The sequence below is a fragment of the Homalodisca vitripennis genome, chromosome 3, assembly GCF_021130785.1.
Source record: "Homalodisca vitripennis isolate AUS2020 chromosome 3, UT_GWSS_2.1, whole genome shotgun sequence".
Classification (NCBI taxonomy): domain Eukaryota; kingdom Metazoa; phylum Arthropoda; class Insecta; order Hemiptera; family Cicadellidae; genus Homalodisca; species Homalodisca vitripennis.
In genome coordinates this window covers 193,786,669-193,806,900 of record NC_060209.1, presented here as the reverse complement: position 1 = coordinate 193,806,900, position 20,232 = coordinate 193,786,669, and the positions used below count along the sequence as shown (strand labels likewise).

The following is a 20,232-nucleotide window of genomic DNA, read 5'->3' as shown; positions in this document are numbered from 1 at the left end:
AGAACTTGATATGGGGTTTACCCGATACAAAAGTGTCTGAATATTATACACCGCACTGAGACGTTTATACCATGAACGGTTGGTCGGGGCGGGTCCGTCCTAGGGGTCTGTGGGTGTGGTGCTGGCATTGTGTGTGAGGAATGTGAGTGAGTCAAAACTGCATATATATATTATTTATTTCTAAAATATTCTTATTATATATTTATAAATTATTGTTATTAGGTATTAATTATAGTTTTTGGTTCTTATTAAAAATGGAAGTTGTAATATTATTTTGTGTTATGATTGTATAATTATATTTTTATTTAGAAGTGACATATTTATAATTTTTTTAGTGTTTAGATTAATGTTTAATTTAATGTATTTAGTAAGGTAGATTAGTGTTAATATTAATTTGGTTAATATTTGTTAATAATTATTGATCAGACAGGTTAAGTGTAAGAAAGGGCCATGAGGCCCTAACTTTGCCTGTTTAAATAAAGGAATTTTCATTTCATTTTTCATTTCAATATTGATCTACCAACGCAATCTAGTACCTCGCTCTGGTGAACTAAACCATGACTTGCTGCAGGTATTGCAGGTAATATTGCATCTAACATCAAAAGAAATGGTGCCCAAAGGTCAATCTGGCCTTCTCTTAACGGTGTCTTTCGTTCAGGTGATATTTACCTGCCACACTATATAAAAAAATTGAATCAAATTAAATTTATTTCAGAATTTACAAGTAATCATAGTACACTTGATATACACGAAATTAGTCCCACATGGGCCACAGAGGCTTGTGCGTGGTGACGAGTCTGTTTCTTGTTGCTGTGTACAGTGGTATTATAATAGTTTACATATTAATAAGACTTGAGCATTGATGAAAGTATGGTAAGGATAAAGAATCAGATTCATACATGCCGAACTAAAGACATGCCAAATTTGGAGTGAAAACGTTCGAGCTAATTGACTCCAAACTGAGAAATAGGTATGTACAAATAAGTCTAAATACAACCTATAATGTAAGCATCAGGATTTACAGCCTACACTTAATGTTTAACCATACTTTATAATAACGCCTTATCGAGTTTGTGGAAACTCAATGGTCTTGTGAGCAAATCTATACAAAGTAATACTGCTGTTGACAACTTAAAAAGGGCTGTGAACAAATCTAATTACTTTACTGAGAATTGTCTGGTATCAATAAAAACCCACTACGTAAGTAGTAAAGTGAACAAATTTAGTAGTTCTTAAGTATTCTGGGTTGTACTAATTATTATAAAATGTATAAGTCCCGTAACCTGTATAGTACTGCATGTAGATATTTTTAGATATGAAGAAAATACATATTGTGGATTTGAAATTAAATTATGATCATTGTAGTAAGAAATAAGTAACAGTTAAGTTTATACTTTGATTATTTGCTGACTAACAAGTAAATTTTAAACTAGCAAGATAAATAGTGTTTAAATAACAAGCTGCAATACTATGTTAAAGCATTTAAAAGTGATTTGCTGTAAAAGAGTATAAACTTAGTAAATAGAAATTTAAAGTGTTGTTTTTGTTAAATAGTAAATTGGTAAATTGATAAAAGTTGTGATATGTCATAGTTGGACAAAACTAGGCAAATAGATCGTGTTGATAAAGGATCTGGCCATGTCTTCCAGAGCCGACACAAAATTTTATTTTCAAATATAACTCTGTATAAACCAACAATGAATAAACTTTGAAAAATTGTGTGCAAAGAAGTAATTTTAATTACTAAACATGCCATAATCTATGCAAATGGAATTATTAAATGCAGGGCTTAGCTGGACAGGTATTCTACCACAAAAACTTAGAGGTAATAAGCTGCAAAATTATTTTCTTAGTGGCTCCAAGGAGGCTTGATAGCAAAACTAAACTTGAGACAGTTAAATTTGTACACAATTATTAACTAGTTAATTTTGGTTTTAATAGAATTAAATTAATTAGTTTTCTTTTTTTTGAAGAAAAGGGGAGGCCAATCTCCTTTTAAGACTTATTTTGCCTGTCCTCATGGGCTACTGGCCTGTACAAGGATCGTATCAAACAGAATACGGGAAAGTGTCGATACAATTATAACCAAGGCTCATGTACAAAATAATATTTCAGGATGTGTGGAACTCGCATTGAATCAAACGTTCCCAACATAGGTATATTATGTGTAATAAATTATTAATATTAGTTATAAAGGCTAACATTAATTTATTAGTGAACACACCCCTGTACTTTGGCATAATACTAATGTGACCATATGGTTAGACTAGGCTTAATGTGCTGTAGTTAATACTTGTTCATGAGACTATGTATTGGATTTTTTTACGAATAATGTTCCATTTAATTCACTATATATGACTTTTAAGCACTATTCATTTACTATCAATAAAGCATTTTTCACTTTTATTTTTTCACTGTACAACAGTGTTACCTGCTAGGAGGGCGGAGAGGCCAGGCATGGAGAGGCCCAGACTGGACGAGGTCGCAGCAGGAGTAGAGTCCGACAATCTCCTGCCACTATACTGCACTGTCGCAGGCACTATCCTAGCCTTCTGCTGAGTTAAGGGAGGGGAAGACAGCTGGTTCGTTAGGGACGACAACGACACTCGCACTGACTGCGCTTGCACTTGGTTCGTCGAACTCGATTGGGGATTTATCGCTATCGACCGAGGGTTAATTAAATTGGTTAATGTCATTTTCCTAGTTGTTAACACTTGCTGTTTGGACGAGGGGGATATCACATTGTTCAACAGCTGGTTGAGGGTAGGATTGGCGGCAGCCGCAGAGGACCCGCTGTTGTTGTTCAGCAGGCTGAGAATGGCTGCGTTGTTGTGGTGGTTGTTGGACTGTTGGCTGGCCACAAAGTTCACTGTAGGGTTGGCACCACTGGCAACGTTCACCGCACTAGCTGCGGCAGCGGCGGCGGCGGCTGCTGCTGCAGCAGCTGCTGCATTGGCTGAAAACAAATAATTTTCTTAATAAACTTGAATCTGTATATTTCTACATAATAAAGTTGAAAAATAATTTTTTACAAGAAATAATTTATAGTTTATAGAGTTGGATTTTGATCTTCGGTGGAAATAACTTTTTATAACCTTCAAAAAGTGGTTTTTGTTATAACGTCCATAAGGCATTGCCAGTTGTTGGCAATATAACCAATTATGACCAGTAATTTACTAAACCCTAAGTGAACTACTTTAAAATAGGTTGCAAAAGGAATCACAGTGCAACACAAAAGTGCAATTTTTGATAGCCAAGGAAACTACTGAGGGAGTAGTGGGCACTAATATACAATACTGATTAGGTGTATAAAAATTGACATAATTTCTGGACTGAATCCAGGAAATTAGGATAGTACACATGAACATACACTGTATATCGGGTTTTTAAATATTCATACTTTCCAAGAATGAAAACCAATAGTACAAACAAGGTCTGCGAACCGAGTGGTTGATGAAGCAGGCAGATTTGTTCTTTTTCGGATTCAACTTAACCATTTCAGGGTGTCTAAAAAAGTGGCTTGAAGATATTTCCGACTTTCCCAAACAAAACATTTCCATATCCTAATACCAATAAAATTAACGGGTTTTTTAAAGTTAGTTTTATTTATAAATATTGTGAGTGTCAAAATACTGATTAAAAAAACAATATTAATTAGTATGAACCTAATATTTACTTGGACAAAGTTACAAGTAGATCAGTCAAAGTTAAAATAATGATAGGCCGTATGTGGAGAATATTAAGGTGTTTGGAATTTACAACCCGACCCCAGAAAGTTCCAGAATGTCTACAAAACTTGTCTTACATCTTCTGTATACTCAGAGAAATAAAAAACTTTGACAATTACAAGAGAGGGTGTCCACTGCTGAGGAGTGACTTTTGGTGACTTTCAGTGACCTTTGAAGCAAAAAAATCTGTGACCTGTTTTGACAACCATTACAAAAGTATTGTACAAAAACAAATACAAAGCAATATTTTAGGACATACTTTGCTTATCAAACTGGCAAACATATACGTAGATTGAAGAACCCTTTTTAAAACAATATTACCTTACTGTGTGTGTGTGTGTGCACGTGCGTGCGTGCGTGCGTGTGTGTGTGTGTGTGTGTGTACGTGCATGTGTATGTATGTGTGTGGTATTCAGTAGTTCAAGCAATTTCAATTAATAGCATTTTAACACTAATACAAAATCAATAAAATTATGAAATGATATTATTGACAAAAAAATTCCAATTTGTTAATTTATGTAAGCTTTTTATATAAAGTATAGCAAGTATACTTATACTTAGTTTATAATTAAAACAAAATGTTTTAGCGATTGGGAAACTGCCGATCAACTGCAGTTCCTGTATAAACGCAAAATACCCCCGGTGATGCATGTCATATATACAGAACTGTAAATAAAATATTTACAAAAGTACGATAATTTGTTAATTAGGATATCTTTCTATGGATTTTAATACACAAGGTACAACAATACACACATTTTAGCCAATACACACAATAGCACATTTCATGTACTGTCGATCAGCTGCCGTCCACGAATAATATACACAGCAGACTCACAGTGATGTGATACATCAATGGCTGATTCTTTTAGGATTAACAACTTTTTTTATATAATTATAAAATTTCATACTCAAAAACAGTACCTATCTTGTATATAAAGTTGGTCTTTATCTGATCACAAGTTCAAAAGTCACAAATTTATGAGTTTTCAAAGTTGCAGTTTGTTTAAAAAGCACCAAAACCGGTACCTTTTTTTGGTTCTTACTGACATAAAAACTGGAGATTATTGTTTGTAATTAATTTACTTTATATTCGTGAATACAGAAATAAAGAAGCTAAATTTTAATGTAATTCCTGTTATTATAGGTCTGTTACTGTTAGTTTGTGGTTAATGTTCTAATTCGGTTATCTATACTTTTTGATACAAGAGTAGTTAAATTTGGGAATAAATCCTTAATACAAAAATAAAAACGTTTGCCATTAAGTTTGAATGACTTGTTAATAATTTAAGCTCCTAACAATCTAACATATTCAGCAGCATCTCATAGAACCTATGACTGGCTAGTTATCAGGTTACTGTACCTGCGGCCTGCTGCTGCTGCTGATACTGCTGAGCGGAGTTCTTGAGATCATTGGCTAAAGCACTGATGGCAGGATTGGTCATGATCAGTGGTTTGCTCGGTTGCTACAACAGTACATAAACACATCATCGTATCTGTACGTCAAGTTGTGACAGTGTACGTCACCAAACTCTACACTCTACACTCGAAGCAGCCGACTGACCTGAGTCTGGACAGCCACAGGGGTGTGAGTGGAGGGGGAAGCCACATCACCGTTAGCCAGGGGCCCGTTCTGCACGGCTACCGATGTTATCAGACCGTTGATTGTCCCTGAACTATCTGCCAGTGCCTGATGCTCTTTCTGGGCTTGCACTGCCTTCTGAAGCTTCAGCTGCTGTTGTTGGTTCATGGCGTTCAGTACCTAAAGTGAAAATGATTTAATACAACAAGGAAATAGTTGTCATGTAACAAAGAATCAATTATATTAATGGAAATGTAATTTTTCCAATTTTCCAAACTAAAACACTTATTCAAGGATTTTTATATTTTAATTTTCTATAGTTTTACACTATAACCCGAACTTAAGAAACAAATTCCACCCTTACACAAAGAACTCCCTTTTACCTTATAAAAGAAACATTTAATTACCTTATAATCAAAATTATGCTGACCACTAACTCATTTATCGACCTGATAATCATTATCTGATCAATAATTTTTGACCATACTTGTTTGAGCGTCTGCTGTTGCAGAGCAGCCATCTTGGCGTCCCGCTCACGCATGCCGGCCGTACAGATGACCCTCGCCGGCTGACCCGGCACCACATGAGTGATCCTCACAGACTTGCGACCCTCCTCTGTGAAGATCTCCGTGAACTGCTGGATGTACCGGTTGGCTTGTGCTCGGGACCCCAGGCTAAACCTGTCATCCAATGTGTTATTGTAATCTCTTCTCCAACTTGTGTTATCTAAGTTGTAATTCTAAAACAAATAGGACCTGGGAAGCCAAAAGGAAAATTCCACTAGCAAGACCTAAATGCAGATGATGGGACAGGACGAGGGCAGGGACTGTGTAGAGCAATGGATAGTAGGTATGTACGAGGTGTGTTCAGAAAGTAAGTACCATTTCATTCTACTGCCGCCGTAGTGCTGCAATTGGTGTTCTGCACATGCGCACTAGTCGTCCTTGTTCACTTGCTATCGACTCACGCCATTTTAGTTGTACTACGTTATGCTTTCAGTTTTCTCTGAACGTTTAAAATGTTTATACAATTAGTGATCCCGCCAATTGTGAGATTTGTTCTGTAATAAGATTTATGAATGCAAGGAATGTGAAACTGGCTGAAATTTATTGTCAACTTTGAGGTGTTTACGGGGAAGACGTGATGAGTGAAGAAATGGTGAGAAAGTGGGTTAGAATGTTCAATGGCGATCAAACAAATGAGAATGATGAGAATCAGAGCGGTCGGCCTTCTCTCATCACCAATGATCTGGTAAGACGAAAAAATCCAAGAGAACAGACATTTCACTATGACAACACTATCTGACGATTTCTAAAAAGATGTCATGCACTCTTTTGTACGAATTTGTTATTATAAACCACTAAGGTTATCGCAAGCTGTGTTCCCAATTGGTTCTAAAAATGCTCACAAAAATGTGCACAAAACCAAGAGACTCTGAAGTGCTTTGCCTTTTCTCGCACAGTACAGTGATGATGGTAAGGATTTTTTAAACAAAATTGTAACAGGTGATGAAACTTGGGTCCATTATGTAACTCCGGAATCCAAGCAGCAGTCAATGGAGTGGTGACACACGCAATCCCCAAGGTAACCAAAATTCAAGACGACAAGGTCTGCACAACAAATTATGTGCACTGTCTTTTGGGATCGAAAAGGTGTTTTGCTGATTGATTTTCTCCCAAGAGGTGAAACCATTAATGTGGCAAGGTATTGCGAAACCGTAAGAAAACTAAGGCGAGCAATCAAAACAAACAAAGAGGAATGCTCAGTAACGGAATTGTGTTGCTCCAAGACAAATGCTCGGCCCCATACTGCTGGTTACACTTAAAACATTGGTTCAACAATTTTGTTGGCAGCAGTTTGACACCCGCCATACAGCACTGACTAGGCACCGTCTGACTAAACTTGTTCCTGCACATGAAGTGTGAGCTAGGCGGCCAACACTTTGATACCGACGATGAAGTGAAAACTGCCATGGAGTAGTGGCTACATTCGTTGGCGGGAACCTTCTACGAAGAGAGTATAGTCAAATTGATTACCCGCTACGACATGAGTGTTTGAATATCAGTGGAAACTATGTCGAAAAATAGTTTAAGGTTTGGGCTTTCATGTAAAAATACAATTGTGTTGAAAAATATTGTTTTACATGTTTTTTTTTTTAATGGTACTTACTTTCTGAACACGCCTCGTATATCAAGTCTCAGCTCAGACGTTATGTGACCATAAGAATAAGTAAGATAAGAGATAAGTATGTAAATGTGAGCCGACTCACCTGCAGGAAGCACCGTTGCTCTCGCCCTCTCTGTACTCCTTGTCGACATACAGTTGGCCCAAGTACTCACAGTTACTGGGCCTTTGCATTATCGACAGCTTGATGTAGTAGACTCGGCCTGGACCACGTTCTGTCTCCAGGATATACTCCTCTACCAGCAATGGTGTACAGTCTATCGTCTCTATGGGCCTGTCCAGAGGCTTGGCGAACCTCTGCACGTCACTCCAGTAGTCTATACTGGTTCCGGTAGTGCTGCTGCTTCCACTGCTCACTTCCACCTTCTGCACAATTTTATATGTCAAGGAAGAAATAAAACAACATCCACAGCCAATCATCAGAGACATACAATACAGTAAGCATACCTTCTTGAGCTGCTTGGCTGCGGTGGACGCCTGCTGCTGCCTTGCCGCAAGTCGAGACGGCTGTGTCTTACGTCGACTGATAAAGTCGGCAAGGTGAGGTAGAGGTTTGGCTGCCAGCTGGTCCAGCTTTCGCTTGCGATTGACTGCTATCTGACCATGCCGCCTTGCAGCACTCCTCAGGGCTATTATCATTTACAAAGTTGAGCGGATATTTCAAATACATACTAGTACTCTTAACTAGTAAAATTGCATATAATTTGTTAACTGACAGCTTTCTTGTAGATAAAACAGACTCAATTTACTAGGCTGATTCAATAAAAAATATTTACAGTTTCATTGTCATGTTAATGTTGATAATGATGAGTTTTATCTTTCATGCCATAAGCAATATTCTTGTATTAATAATTATCACTACTCACAATCAGCCAAAGTATATTTTAGAACACAAAGACCATTCTTGGGACCGAGTTTATTATAAGTATATTTTTAAAATTTCATCACACACACAAATATTGTCATGTATGTGGAAAAATTGAGTTCGTAAAGTTCACAACATAAAAAAATATGAAATAATAAATTAACAATATAAATACATTTTAAACTTTATACATGAAATAAAAAAACTTAACATGGATTGTAGTTATGTATTAGGTTAGTAATTCACCAAAGGAGGAGTAATTGGGTAATTCATCAATCAACGATGACAAATGTCTGGAAATATTCTGTTTCCTTCACAATCCATCTGTCAAAATCGTAAAAAACAACTTCACCTAGGGTGTTGAGAGCCCCCCCTAATGCCGTCTGTGATGTAGCCTCTGCTGTACCAGGCTCACAGCAGGTGAAGGGTCCAGACACAGAGGTGGTGCTGTTGCCATCACTAGTTGACTCTCTATCGCTGGCCTTACCTCATATTATTTACCACATTCTACACTAGACACTCACCAGGAGTGTTGAGAGCATACCCCTGTGATGTGGCCTCTGCTGTACCAGGCTCACAGCAGGTGAAGGGTCCAGACACAGAGGTGGTGCTGTTGCCATCACTAGTTGACTCTCTATCGCTGGCCTTACCTCATATTATTTACCACATTCTACACTAGACACTCACCAGGAGTGTTGAGAGCATGCCGCCTGTGATGTAGCCTCTGCTGTACCAGGCTCACAGCAGGTGAAGGGTCCAGACACAGAGGTGGTGCTGTTGCCATCACTAGTTGACTCTCTATTGCTGGCCTTACCTCATATTATTTACCACATTCTACACTAGACACTCACCAGGAGTGTTGAGAGCATGCCGCCTGTGATGTGGCCTCTGCTGTACCAGGCTCACGGCAGGTGAAGGGTCCAGACACAGAGGTGGTGCTGTTGCCATCACTAGTTGACTCTCTATTGCTGGTCTTACCTCATATTATTTACCACATTCTACACTAGACACTCACCAGGAGTGTTGAGAGCATGCCGCCTGTGATGTAGCCTCTGCTGTACCAGGCTCACGGCAGGTGAAGGGTCCAGACACAGAGGTGGTGCTGTTGCCATCACCAGTTGACTCTCTTTTGCTGGTCTTACCTCATTTTAATTACCACATTCTACACTACACACTCACCAGGAGTGTTGAGAGCATGCCGCCTGTGATGTAGCCTCTGCTGTACCAGGCTCACGGCAGGTGAAGGGTCAAGACACAGAGGTGGTGCTGTTGCCATCACTAGTTGACTCTCTATCGCTGGCCTTACCTCATATTATTTACCACATTCTACACTAGACACTCACCAGGAGTGTTGAGAGCATGCCGCCTGTGATGTAGCCTCTGCTGTACCAGGCTCACGGCAGGTGAAGGGTCTAGACACAGAGGTGGTGCTGTTGCCATCACCAATTGACTCTCCAGTGCCAACCTTTCCTCTGGTGTCCATTCTCCTTCAGAGGTCACCAAGTTCACGTCATTTATCACACTCTGAAAATACCAACAATTGTACTGTGCTATTGAATGAAAATCCCTGGATATAAAAATAAGTATACTCTGGTATTTCCATGATTTCAGTACTTGAAGATGTTAACTGAATAATGATCCACCATCGCTCAAGTCAGTATTAAGCTTAAAAGTTTGCTAAAGAATATTTTTTTACTAATACAGTGTTAATAGCACTTAAGGTATGAATAAAAGGTATGATCTCTACATTACAATAAAAAGTAATAAAATTATACATACTCAAACCTTCCCAATAAATATGAATTATTAAATTGTTTAATAAAATAAAAAAGGTCACATACGAATTAAAAAACCAATTTTTTGTGTACATCTATTATAGGGCATATTGTTCAACTACAAATCAGCCTTTTTGAATTGTCTTTTTTACGTTTAAGCATAACTGATCTAACTATAAATATGATATTTGTACAGTAATACTTACCTCCCCAAAATTTTTGCGATTCTACGCCAATTTGGTATTGTAATACCTGTTCATATTCAACAAACATATCATTTGCTTTAACATTTTACAACAGTGCTCTATTAATTGAGTTGTCTGATTTTCATAAAGTGGTTCTCTACCAGTTTGAGCAGTTGTATATTTTGGAAATATGAATTCGGTTTGATACTATAGTATTGACCTCTAACAGATAGTCATTTAATTTTTATTCTCTATAATTTGGTTTTTAGATATTCATGGATGGATTCTCTAAAAATTTTGTTTGACTTTTTAGAGGAATTTTCCATAACTTCAACTGCAATATTTTAAGGATTTTGTATGTTTTATGTAAATGTTTTTAAATTTAAACTTAGACAATACTTTATGATTCCAAAAGAAATTACTGGTTACTTAGACATTCCTAATTTGCATAAATGCAATGCTTTTGTTTGTCGACCAAAAGGTAGTTATGTTGTAAAATTGTTTAGGGAATATTCCTTGGTTTAACATTAGGTAGCTGGAAGCTGACAAGCAAGAGTATATAAGACTGACCTGAGTGGTTGGCCTGAGCAGAACGTGGTGAGTGTCGCACATAAAGTGAGGAAACGTCTGTCTGTAGTCCCGCACCTTGACGATGACACAGCCGCTGTAGTAGAGCTCGGGATGTTTGCTCTCCAAGAGGTCGGCCACCGCAGGCGGCAACTCCTCGTTGTCTATGTACGACAACAGTTGGTCTTCCTCGTAAGGGAACTTGACGGTTTCTATACTATTGTCTCGCCCCATCTGGAGACACAGAGAGTAGCCCTTGTTGCCTGGATACAGATTCAGCACCAGAGTGTTGAGTCGTTCTCGGGCCACCAGCTTCTCCAGCAGGTGAGAGCTCGGCCGTAGGTACTGGAGTGGCTGGAGAGAGGTCTTAGCAGACTCCTCCACGTACAATTGTCTCAGCTTCTGGTATATAGAGAAGCCGGAGCACTTGACACTGGGCACACTGTACGCTCGCTCCGAGGCAGTCCGCAGCAAATGCTGTAACATCAATGATCCACTTGAAATAGATTCAATATTTGTTTTGAACAAAGAGCCTATAGTAATGTATTTAAAATAGTGGCTCTAATCCTCGGCTGTGATAGCAATGTGCACCATATCTACTTGGGCTGCTCCGCCATCAATAAACGAGGTGAGGAACTTCTCCAGTTTATCTTCACCCACGATCTTGCACTGGCTAACAAAGGGTCACAACCCACTTTTATTACGAAAGTTAGGCAAGAGGTGTTGGATATTACAGGATATATATTTCATAGCAGCCCTCATTCTGAGATAAATGTGACATACAGGTTTTCTAAATCTACTAACTGTAGGGAATACAGACTCTTGTGGAAGAGTTATTAGATATGGATCACTATCCCTATTCCAAATGATATAAAACGCTGTAATAAAGGCCTATGAGAAAAACTGTCCCCTTGAAGCAATAGGCTTGACATGCCTTGGTAGACAAGGAGACTAGAAATACATAAAAATAAAAAGAGAAAACTCTTCGAACAGACAAGAAGGACAGGTAAAAGTTATCTATATCAAAATGTCCTAAATAAATATAAGAAATTACAAAAACAAAAAAAAGAACATGGTTAAACAATAAAAATATTGTTTACCAGAGACTGCCAGGCTCCATAAAACTCTCCAAATTGACTAACAAACCCTTTGAGCTCATCAGTAAAGGCAAAGGGTGGCATTACTGAGAGTATGGCGAAACATTAGAATTGCTGCTATCCAGGTGGACTCTCATCTCGACATGAGAATTTCTATTCTCTGGTGCGGGAGAGGATCTGACGGAAGCTTGCTAGGTCCAGACAGCAATTGAAGAAGAATATTTACACCAGAAAGGATTAAATTTAATGGGCTATTATATCCTTTATGCACTTTCACTGGGAAGGACGGAGTCTTTCTGGACCTTCTACAAATATATATGAATATTCTTTTAAATAACCTAAAGTAAGAGACAAAAGGCAAGCCTGGTCATTATTTATTAATAAAGTAAAGAGATCTCAATTAATAATTTTATTGCTAGTTTATGTCAAGAAACTAATCTTATATACTATGGCAAACAATATATCTCAGGTCAGAACGTATTATACAACAGTTAATTTGCCACAACCCTGGACTCGCACAATGTCTTGTACTATAATAACATTGTTCAGGAGCAGCTACGCTTTTGGATTTATTGTAATAAAGAAAGATAAGCGAATCATCTCATCAGCCTAACCTCTTTCACAGTGAAAATCATATTAGACACGGGATGAAACCTAGTTGGTATGCTGACTCAGTCTATATCCACAAGGTAAGTCAGCCACTACTGCTATCCACAGGTTAATGGAAGTAACCTTCAAGGAAAAGAAAGCTCTAATTACTGTCTTTTTGGACTTTGAAGGAACTCTCGACAGAGTAGCATACAAACCCATGGAGGCAGCACTGGAAGTATCGTGAGTTCCCTCAGATGCTGTCAAGTAGGAGCAAAGCTCCGAGAGGAATCTGCCATAATTACAACCTAGAAAGGGAGTACGCAGGGAGGGGAACTATCCTTCCCTTTTATGGGCATTAGTGGTGAATGATGTTATAAGCAACTAATGTCATGGGGGAGCGTATGAGTTCACATTGAAGGTGGAGACTGCATCCAGGTCTGCAGATGATGAGGTTAGTCCTGCAGTCGTCTTCCCCTAGGGTAACATCTGATCTTTCATAACCTTGTATATATGCATTTGTAGACCCATACTGTAATTTTATATTTTACTCTGCATATAAGAAATACATTCCATAAAATTTTCCATTCATTTTCAAAACACACAGTGTATAATATTCAAATGTAATTTATAAAACTAGGATACAATAAGCAGACTTACAGGAATTACTAAATTTTCAATTAATTTCAAATAACATATATACTGTTAGTCATTTAAAAATTAATGATATTATGTTTATGGAATTATTAAAAAACAACAATCTTTATTAGAGCCTATCGCATGTTAAATAATAATGTATCAATTATTCTTAGAAAACCTTTCATGTTGTGATTAAAAATTAGGGAACTAAGCTCTCGCATAAAAAACTACTCAATGTAGGATGTTGGATTGAAAAATGAAAATGAGATCCTTGTAGCAAGTGGTCATAAGGAGTTTGATTAATTCCCCAGAACCCACCTTGAAATATTGAAAATAACAATGACAAATTTATTAAAACATTGAAAACACCTTTGTTACATTCCAAGTTTTATTCGAGAAACATTATAACAGTAGTGTTGGTACTATTTTTTCAGGAATTAAATGTTATTTGATCTATTGGTCATGAAGTGCAGTAGTGGTCATTTTATTGTTTCAAGCAGACTTATTGGCTGGCTATTGTACTGTAGAGGTTTTATTAATTATGTTCCAAGCAAATTATTTTTTATCTTGTTTTTCGTTCATATTGTTATAATTGTTCATTACGTACATTCATTAAAATATTTTACCTTGATAATACATATGGTTTAATGTTTTTTACAACTAAATAAATCATACTTTATTTCATTGTATCATATTCTGGGTTCCTCATAGTTTTGTTGATAATTTTATTTTAGAATAAATAGAAGAAGTTCAATTAATTGTTTACATATATTAACATGAGTAGATAACAAAACTGTAGTCATAGCGCACTTTTAGAGCCAACAATAAAGCAATGTAAAATCTCTGTAGAAACATAGAAATGTAAATAGTTAACATGATAAACATAAAACAATAATGTAAACACCATAAAATAAAGATGAATTTCATGTTTAACCCTTTTAACCCCGGCCATTAAATCAAGTGATGTGCCAGAAATCCCAAGCCATTTTCAGACAAAATGTAAGGGTTTTGTAAAAAATTCATAACTCAGTTATTTTTTAAGATATTTAGGTAATTCTTTTTTTGTTTTACTTCTTTATACATTTAGCTTACAGACATATACAAATAAAATTATTATTTTGAAAGTAATTTTTTTTACATACATATGAATATATAAAAAATAAATAAAAATAAAAAAATTCCAAGTTTGATCATGGAAACCATATAGATAAAAAAATATTTGACACAAAAAAACCCATTTACTTTATGATATATTTAATCCCTTATAAAAGGAAACAAAAATTATAGGCCTACCTGATTTACAAGTGGAGTAACATCAATTTTTGTAAAGCCGTGTAAATTTTTCTTTTTGCCATTTTTGGGCAAGGCAATGTAACAAGACCTTTAAAATTCACTGTACTTAAAATAAACATAAAACCAAAGTTATTTCTGACAAAATAACTAAAACTGTTCATAATCTAAATTTAAAAAAAGTTTTAAAACAATATTTACATCACTACAAAATGTAAATTTTCAAGATATCCATCACTCAAATCGTCGTCACTAATCACATCCACACCATTTGCAACTAGGTTACTAATTAGTGTATTTTCACTTACGGGAGACTTTGAACGATGTCTTTTACTCATTTTGAAATCAAACAAATAATAAACTAAACTTTAACTGCCGTACTTTACACTGATTTAACCTAAAACTGTGAAGAACAGCTGATATACGTGATATACAGCTGTCTGCAACAAGCGTGAGCAGTCAGTCGAGACGAACTGTAATTGCTCAGTCACAGACTGACAAAATACGAAGTCAAACCATTACAAACTAATATATTTCGATGCAAAATATCTTTGTGCAAAAGTCTGTGAAATTTCAAAGCATTTGGTGAAATAGGTGGCCAGTAAAGTAATAAAAAGTGCACGTCCGCACTATACGGACGTCGGGAGTTGACGCCATTTTTATGACGTCCGTATAGTACGGACGTCGGGGTTAAAAGGGTTAATTCACGGTTTTTAAAACATTTTTTTTAAGTTTTCACATTATTTTTTAAGTATGTACAGAGATGTTTCATTAATTTACTGTTGGCACCAAAAATGCGCTTGTACCACCATATTATTATCTGCTAACGTGTTTATATCTCTAAGTATCAATAGTTACAGGCATTAATTATGAAGATCTACACGAAAAAGATACATCATTACATAAAGAAGCTCATAATTGCTGGATCATTTATAACTCACGTCAGCCTCTTCGCTCGCCACCTCCAGGCCTTGCATGGTGGCCACTGCGAAAGCTGCATATCAACATCCAGGTGACAAGCAGTCCAGCCAACATACAGCCTCTTGGTCCACCCTGCCAATACGGTTTATAAATACCAACATTACACACTATACAAGAAATAAATGAAACAACAATCATATACCAGACGAACAATGTAGATTTGTACAAAATATATAACTTACAAAAGTAACTAAATTAAACTGGTGAGATATAATTTAAGAACTCAGATTGCTACTACAAAAATTTGCTAGGGTGGTTACTTTTTCAGTATCATTAAAGGTTGAAGTATTTTAAACTAAAATTTTCTTTAAAACAAACCAGACTACTTAACTGTTTCAGATTAAATGAGAGAGTAAATATTTAATTAAAATGAACATGATGTTTATTTGTTACGCTGCGTTAACACCGAAGTTACAAACTTTGACTGCCGACTTTCATCCACAGTTCATGTAAGAATGCCTCAAAACCACTGAAACATCTGTGGTTGTAGACCAAATTTACAGGGTGGCAGCTGAAAATTTGGTTTCTGATGGAAGTTGGTAAAGATCAAAAGTGTTTTGCAACTTCGGTCGGCAATGTGAGTTGCAGCATCCAGTGAGTCTGCAACAACTATCAGCTCCATGTAGTCGTGCAACCCTTCTACTCCCAACCAACCTTAGTACAGTTCTTGTTCAAGTGGCTTGTGGTGCATGTTCTGTGCTTTTACCAAGAAAATGACAACTGTTTTAAGTTAAGTGGACTGGTCATAGTACTCATCGAAAATTCCCCCGGCCATCAGTGCAGGTTCGGTGGTGCCTTCAGTGCCATCCCACAGGTAAACATTTCTTGATATAGTAGCTAAAAATCAAGCTTGAATCACGTGACCGCCTCAGTAATTCTCTACAATCACTCAGTTGACTTAATTTTTTTTAAATAAAAAGGAGTCAAAATTTGTTGAATTACATTTGAGATGAAAACAGGTGACTGAAAGAAAAAACAACTAAAAAACTGAAACAAAAATGTAATCCTATGCCCCTATATAGTATATTTTTTAATATTTTATATAGCCTACATCAACTTCAATTTTTTTTATATAGAAATGTATTAACAATAAATGTTTTTATAACATTTCAGGTGATTACAGGTGTCAGAAAGACAAGATAAACTAAATAAAAAACACTAAATAAAGAAAAGTAACCCTCTATCCTACTATTTGTTATTATGGAATCCAGGTAGATAGGTACTTGATATAGAGCTCAGATGACGTTGGACGATATAGCACAGAAAGTACTGATCAGAAATGTCCCTGGCCATTTAAGAGTGGGGCTTTAATGTTATCCTTGGTGCCACCCCGCACTTTTGGTGGAAAAAGAAGAGAATACCAAGAGATGGTATCTAAATTCAATCTCAGATCATGTAAGCATTCATAAATGTTAAATAAAATAAACTTTTTTTATCTATAATACTTAACTACATCATGTAATAACAAATAGTAGATATGAACAGAGGATTACTATGTTAGCTTTTTATTCCATATTATTAATTACTACTTTTAGTTTATTTCTTATTTCCAAGGCCTATAATCGAGTTTTCTACACAATAGCGTAGCTATGGTGGAAAGGGTCAGATTCCAGATGCTCCACTAAGAGGAAGGTTCACCGAAGCTAAATCCAACATGTAATCATCTCAAATGTTATAAAAAACATTCACATTCATTGAAATATATTACATTCAACAACACCGAAAGTTAGGATTTTTCACTCTACCCCTTTTACTCTAGGTTGAATGCAGCAGCGGAATTATACGGTTGTTGATAATTCAGTCCAACTTATTTATGTATATACCTGTAAATCTTGTCTGAAAGATTATATTTGTAAAACAATCAGTCATTAAAAAAAAATAAGAATAACTTGAATTTGTTCAGTTTAGTTTTTCTAAAAACTGTACTGTCTTGAATTCAAACTCATTACAAAATTGTATATACACATCAGCTTTGGCAGGTCTGGCTCATCACCAGAATAAACTTATAAATTAAAATAGAAATGAGAATTATTGTAAAACAATGGTAATCAGTATTTTAAAGAAATAATCAATTCATTACATTGTCATCATTTTTATTTTAACTGCTACTTTGGCCCACGTCTGGAAAAAACTACATTCACTCAATCTAATACGCCTTCTACATGTCCACCATTACCTTCTTTTTTACATCTGAACATGACATTTGATCCTTTTAAGTCTTAACAATTGAATTTGTTTTTTTCTAACAAATCTTACATAATGAGTTTTTCAGTATCAGTCCAACATCTTGAAGCCAAGAAAAACACGTTTAATCGTCTTTTAAAGGAATTTCGTTTAGTTTTCTAAAATTGACTGCCATTTTTAATTAGATGAAGTTACCTATTTAAAAGTCAAATATTACATATATATATTATCTGAAAGTTTTTACGGTTGATACAGATTATTTAAGTTACAGTTCAAATTATTAATCAGTATCAATGTTTATATAATTAAGTAATATTGTACATCAATTTCGATAAAAAAGACCAGGTCCGCTTATAGTACTCTACCCATTTGTTCTTCCATTCTTTTATATGTCAGATAACTTATATATACTTACAAATTAGACTAACAATGACATCTATATGTTTGTTTAACACAACAAAAACAAATTTGCAATAAAAATTTACGATCACGGCAAAATAGCTTGTTATTAAGCTGTTTTATTTACAATTATTACAAATAAAAATATTATAAAGTAAACTAATACATGCAGTTAAAGTTTTATAAGAATATATCACTTAAGTTTGAACAGAAGTTGGCAATTTTCACCTACCCTAACCTTCAGTTTTTGGTTAGATGGTTTTTAAGGTTAGTTTCAAAAATAAAACTCTGTTGTTCGTGATTGAAGACATGTATGCATTGTATAGAAAAAAAGGGAAATTTAAATTTAAAATATAATATATATAGTGGTAAATTTCATAAAGGTATGTTAAAATATATACCTGATGGTTAAATTTCCAAGGAACATGCAGACGGCCATCAGCTGCTGTAAGGACCTGCTGATCTGATTACCACTTGTTTACTAAAACATACTCTAGAACAGTTCTTCGGTAGGAATTTGTAAAATATATATGATTTTGGACGATGTTAATGCTAATAATATCCTATAAACAATAATACAAAGTACACACTTTTAAATTTTCACTTATATATTTATCTACCAAACACCCTACTAAAACACATTACATTGAACTGACAGACCTCATTTTGTAAATACACCGTTCCTGACACCTAGCGGCGATAGTGCATAACCACGTTAGAGACAGTGATAAAGAAAACAAATTCAGTTCTTTTGAGTAAACGAATTTATAACACAATTCGAGATGTAACAATAACAAGTATACGGAAAAGAAAATGTTTCCACTATAAGGAAATTTAACTAAACATTTATTAATTTATCTATTCAATACTTTTCATACATCGTATATAGTAGCTACAACATTCTTAATTAATTTCTGAAAAATAATTACACAATTCAAACTCATTAAATATAAAGATAAAGATGATTAATGAAATAGTGCATGCATACATACATAGGTGCATGCAATATAACCATTAGACGTGTTGTACTACAAGTAGTACAATATTGTAGTTAATATTGTTGTTTTACAACAATAATCAATCATTCAAAATTAATTGTAAAATTAAAATTCATAAATAATTATATGAAGTAAAATTGGGCATGAAACAAATGCTTCTTATGTGATCCAGACGAGCAAAGATGGTATAAAGGTAAGTTTGGCAACGTCGCTTTATCTTGATTTTCCCGTCAAGCAAAGCGCTTCGTCAATCGTCATGTGCAACTTCCGTTTCTTGCATTTAATTTGTTTCAATTCGGTTAAGAAAGTTTGGCCTACTTAACTGCAAATGTAATGTAATTAATATTCAACTGAATTAATTTTATGATAATATTACAACGCACATTTGTCTGTAATTATCTTAATTTTTCGTGTTTTCATAAATATAGGCTACAGGTTAGTGTCTGTGTTCGTCTGAAAGATCCAAGTGGTTGAATGAATGGGTTATTTTTACTTAGAACAATTCAGGTCGTATTCCAATGAGAGACTAATATTGTCATTGTATATTTGGTGAAAGTGCACCAATTTAATGTTCTACCACAGAGCCTCTTTTGTAAAAAGGCACAGGTATACAACAAGTTTTAGGATTGTTTTGGTTGCAAGTAAAAAATTATATTTTAAGATGCGGGCAAACGGTAAAAAATCATGCAGCAATTGGCTGAATGTAAACCAACATTTTATAACATGCAATACTTTTCATTGTAATCTGTAAATACATGATTATGTGTAGCATTATGATAAACGGTTACCATGACAATCGAAGAATCAGTGAACTAAGTTATTGATTAGAAATATGTACTATCAAATAGATTACAATTTTTTATTCATGGTTATCTAAAATTGATTTAATGTTAGCTGTTTTTAATGTATTGTAATGAACATTGTTTAATCATCGGTAAAAATAATTTGTGTGGGATTTATGTAATAGCCACAACTACAATGGCAATGAACTTTACTATTTCTGTCACAAGCTGTCAGATACTCATCCTTTAAAATACTAAGATGTTTCACACTGCTTTTTGTATACACATACCTACATGGTTTTGGCTGCACATGACAATTATTGATTTTTAATATTTCTGATTGAATCTAAACCACCAAACAAACCGAATTATCTTATAGATTTTTCAT

The 20,232-nt window shown here is 35.2% G+C and overlaps 1 protein-coding gene across 4 annotated transcripts in view; it reads right to left on the bottom strand.

Annotated features, from left to right (window-relative positions):
• LOC124357956 (transcription factor SPT20 homolog) overlaps positions 1 to 18,716 on the bottom strand; it is a 48,146-nt gene extending 29,430 nt beyond the window's left edge. For 2 of the 4 annotated variants that reach the window (XM_046810116.1, XM_046810117.1), the window contains exons 1-10: positions 18,466 to 18,716; positions 15,442 to 15,553; positions 10,890 to 11,363; positions 9,703 to 9,883; positions 7,942 to 8,123; positions 7,580 to 7,860; positions 5,798 to 5,990; positions 5,293 to 5,490; positions 5,092 to 5,194; positions 2,432 to 2,956 (exon numbers count right to left, since the gene is read on the bottom strand). In XM_046810116.1, coding sequence (XP_046666072.1) covers positions 2,432 to 2,956; positions 5,092 to 5,194; positions 5,293 to 5,490; positions 5,798 to 5,990; positions 7,580 to 7,860; positions 7,942 to 8,123; positions 9,703 to 9,883; positions 10,890 to 11,363; positions 15,442 to 15,477 — 2,173 coding nt within the window. In that variant the 5' untranslated portion in view covers positions 15,478 to 15,553; positions 18,466 to 18,716. Of the gene's footprint in view, positions 1 to 2,431; positions 2,957 to 5,091; positions 5,195 to 5,292; positions 5,491 to 5,797; positions 5,991 to 7,579; positions 7,861 to 7,941; positions 8,124 to 9,046; positions 9,165 to 9,374; positions 9,481 to 9,702; positions 9,884 to 10,889; positions 11,364 to 15,441; positions 15,554 to 18,465 lie in introns of those variants that run through there. The other 2 variants (XM_046810119.1, XM_046810118.1) reach the window with 2 other exon arrangements.
• Positions 18,717 to 20,232: the final 1,516 nt, after the last annotated feature.